Source organism: Curcuma longa, unplaced genomic scaffold (genome assembly GCF_044706935.1).
Source record: "Curcuma longa cultivar G26 ecotype Majalengka, Jawa Barat unplaced genomic scaffold, ITB_CL_G26_1.1 contig_18345, whole genome shotgun sequence".
Classification (NCBI taxonomy): Eukaryota; Viridiplantae; Streptophyta; class Magnoliopsida; order Zingiberales; family Zingiberaceae; genus Curcuma; species Curcuma longa.
This window is the reverse complement of record NW_027430794.1, coordinates 1-4108: the sequence shown is the minus strand read 5'-3', so window position 1 is coordinate 4108 and position 4108 is coordinate 1. Positions and strand designations below refer to the sequence as shown.

General features: G+C 34.7%; 1 protein-coding gene across 1 annotated transcript; it reads right to left on the bottom strand.

Moving 5' to 3' along the window:
* Positions 1-1270: 1270 nt before the first annotated feature.
* On the bottom strand, positions 1271-1927 carry LOC141816824 (exocyst complex component SEC10a-like; the record flags this gene model as incomplete). Its single annotated transcript, XM_074704551.1, has 3 exons — positions 1731-1927; positions 1434-1661; positions 1271-1345 (listed from the first exon to the last, which is right to left on the bottom strand). Coding segments are annotated over exons 1-3 (366 nt in total), but the record flags the coding sequence as incomplete, so codon positions are not given.
* Between the last annotated feature and the right edge of the window lie 2181 nt (positions 1928-4108).

Here is a 4108-nt window from a genome sequence, read left to right as displayed (position 1 = left end):
CAAATTCAAGTGATTTAAAGTGTAGTAGCATGAAGCACCAGGAGCTTTTTGAGAATAAAATTCACATATTATATGTATATTAGTTGCACTTTCAACACTAAAAGTTGTCTATTGCGATTAAACCTTACAAAAAAACCAAAATTTTAGACTTGATTGTAGACACAATCAAACATGGAAGGCACCGCCTTTTAGATTGACCTAATAATGATTCAACCTATTTGATCATAATCGTATGATAAACAGTAGGCTGACACCCATATAGTCTAAAGATTTCTAAACCCAGGTTGTCAATGGCACCTGCAGAACCTCATACTGATCAAAGTATCAAACCCACCCTCAACTCCCAATGATGGAGATTTGGATATATGAATTTCAACCGATCAAATTTTCATGTTGTCACGTGGACCCTAAACAAATTTATCTGAGTTCCAATGTTACTTTGACCTAGATGTTTGTGAGCACAAAAACAACAATCTGGGCTCACAATAGAGATTGTGAAGAGGTATATGAATTATTTAAATACCAATTCTCACTTCTCACAGACTGGCAATGTGCAACTACTACTAAATAACATTGTATAACATTACTTAATTCATCCGTCAACATGCTTTCACTAAACTTAGTTAGAATCATCCAGCCTTCCATGCAATTCAACTATTCATTTCATCCCAAAGTGATAAACAGGGAATTGAAAAACCACTATTTTCAAATTGAAGAGAGAAGCCGGCTCTTTGCTGATGTGTTGATTTTTATGTTGGTCCCACAATTGTACTTCTCAAGTGCTTAAGGTAAATTAATAATATTTCACTCGTCTGACATTATAAATTTCCTTCATTAGCCCCACAATTTTTCATGTAGAATAAAACTATGGTGATGCATCCATGTTATCATTTTTGTGAAAATCACTAGCAAGCATAAATTGCCCCCAAATCCTGCACTTTTAGATATCGATGGCAATCTAATATGAGAGACTATATCGGCATATATCACATTTCCATCCATCATTAATCCTATTATCTGAAACCCACTAATAATTTCTCAAAGAAACTAAACATGCTCATCAACCATAAGTGTCAATGACCAGAAATGCTTTTACTTACAAGAAATCTAAAGATTCATCTTCCATGGCATTCTCAAAAATATATGATTAGTAAGCATTTCAAAACTATAATCTTAGGTGAATAGGTACAAAATGTTTACGTCACGTTTAACTGATGAAAGTTGGTTTCTTTGTAACGAACTATCTTTTGAAAACCATTTTCTGGCTAACCTCAGCAAGCGTTTTGCGATGTTTAGCATCTTGGACCTCAACATCCTTCTTCAGATTCTGGAGTCTCCCATCGATCTTCAACCAAAAAATCGCATGTACTCTAGATCATTCACGCAAGTCCAAGGAGTAGCATAACAAACTAGTACTCCTTAAGATACAGCACCTGTTGCCGGAGATCCACCAACTCCTTGCACGAATCTTTGAAGAGCGCGAGGAGCTCCTCCACTGCGGGGAACATCGGGATACCCGGACCCTGCGGGCCTCGCAAAGTCCCATTCTGCAGGGCGTCAGGCGCACCCGTGCTATCCGCCCCATCCGCGTCGTCGTCTTGAAATGACGGCAGAAGCTCGTTCACCAAACCGCCAAATAACGCATCGAAGGAGAAATCTCCCTATGAGATCAAAGTAGCCTTCGATCACCCAACTGCAAACTCATTTAAAGATGAGGATAAGGAGTTCACCTTGAAATCCTCGATGTTTAGGATGAGAGGGAGAGCAGCGGCCGAGGGCTTGGCCGGCGCCATAGACGGAGATAGAGCGGAAACTGGAAGGGCGATCGCGACTGCGAGGGTTCAATTGGAGGTCGCAGAAGGAGGGCCAGAGACGAGATCTACGTTGGGGCCGAGGTCGTGCGCCGGCGAGCCGGCCGCCTTCGATTTCGCACCTGGTTTTGGTCGATCCGATGGAGTAGGCGAAAAGTATTTTCACTCTGCTGCCATTTAAAAATTCAACAAAATAAATAATTAAATAAATAAAAAGACTCGTTTAGTTTGCCATTTAAAAAAATAAAATCAATTATCTGTGCTACGTCATGGGAGTTTGATGTATCAATTTAAAAAATATTGCGCTTCATGTGCATTTATCAATTAAAAAAAATTGATCCCTATGACAATGGTGTAACGGTAAGACATCTGAGTTGTGACTTAGAGAATCCCACTGATCCCCAGCTAGGTGTATTTATAATAATTTTCTTCCAAATGGAGATTCAATCATGTGTTCATCATCTGAATTGACCTGCTTCTTGATTTACCCTGGTGATCGATAGAAAACTTTCTATGTTTCACGCCACCCTCAGGGATTGATGTATCAATTTAAAGATTTATCATTTTTTTTATAAGCAATAGTTAATTGAAATATCAATTTAAAGATGTATGTTTGATGTGCATTTACACCTAATAATTATTTATTAAAATACAAAAATAATAATATAGGGTGGTAATAGACCTCTTGGAAGCTTATAAAGGTGTTAAATACTTTTAGTGGATATAATTTATAATCAATTAAATCATTCTAATGTTTTTTTTAGCCCAAGTCAAAAGGACACTTCTTTATTTCTAGATTATAGAAGTATCCAACTTTAATTTTTTATCAAAAAATGTACTCCATTTTACTGTTCAGCCATATACAATTATTCAATGTCCTTCAATACTATTTAATATTTATCTACACTTAAATTTTGAATTTGTCAGTTGCATTATAGTAATTACGATTTTATAATTACTATAATATAAATTTACGTTGTAGTAACTACGGAACTATAACTGCTACAATTAATAGCGGAGCCAGTTAGGATAATTTACTCGAGTTTATTTCGAACTGTGAATTATGTCGATATAATATCCGGGCTACCTTCTTCTTTCTTTAATTTTTTTTTTACTTTCGCCTGTAAATTTTCCTTCTCTGACGTTGTCGGACCCCGAGCTATAGCCCGGGTAGTTCAAAGGTTGGCTCCGCAGTTGGCTACAATATGAATTCACGATGTAGTGGTTGCGGAATTATAACTATTATAACTGTTGTAACAATTACGGAATTATAGCTACTATAACTCTTATAATAATTATAAAATCGTAACTATTATAACATGAATAATTGTAGCAGTTATAATGTAAATTTTTATCATTTTTATTCACATTGTAGCAATTATAATTTTGTAATTATTATAACTCATCTGATTAGTTTATAAATTAAGTGGGAGATAACAATAGTATTAGAGGAAAATTGAATAATTATATACGATTGAAAAAATGGGATGGGATTTTTTATTAAAAAAATTAAAATGGTGCACGCCTTCGATTATTTAGAAACAAAATATCTTTTTTATTTTTGCCCACTTTTTTAAAGAAATATTGCTATGTGGTTAGGTTTGATCATATTTTTTAATATATTGGTTAATAAGATTTAAATTATGTTTTACTTATATTAATGATACGTGAATCAAATGTAAAAGAATCTAACAAAACTAGTTATTTCGACTGGTCAAATTGGTTTGTATTTAATAACTTATAGTTCGGACAACTTTGATACATTTGATGGACTAGAAAAAAAATGATAATCTCAATTAGTTGTATTGATTCAATCCCTGGGGTGACCGATCCGATCCCAGGAATACATTTGATGGACTAGAGATCTAACATAAAATAATGAACCGTAAGACGTAGAGCAGTTACGGATACGATCGTGGAGATTGTGTGCCCATAAATAGTACATTTTCATACATAAATAATAAAAAGTAATATTTTTACATAAAAGCTCTTGAAGAGTTTTTGAACACTTACCTTCACAAAAAAAATATATATTCTTGAATCTCTTATGATCAGAATGATCAAGTGCTAAAAAGTATCTAAAGAATCGAAGTGGTCAAGTGCTCAAAATATCTAAAGATTTGGACAAAGGTTGTATGTATGCTTCAACTCCAACTCAAAGTCATAATTTACATTTTCATTATCCATGAGAAAGAAGATTTTATTGTAAGCGACCAATAGAGGCTTGCTCATTGTCTCTTATAAAGAGGTGATGACCCAATGCTCACATAAGTTGATGATATACCCCCGAGCAGGGG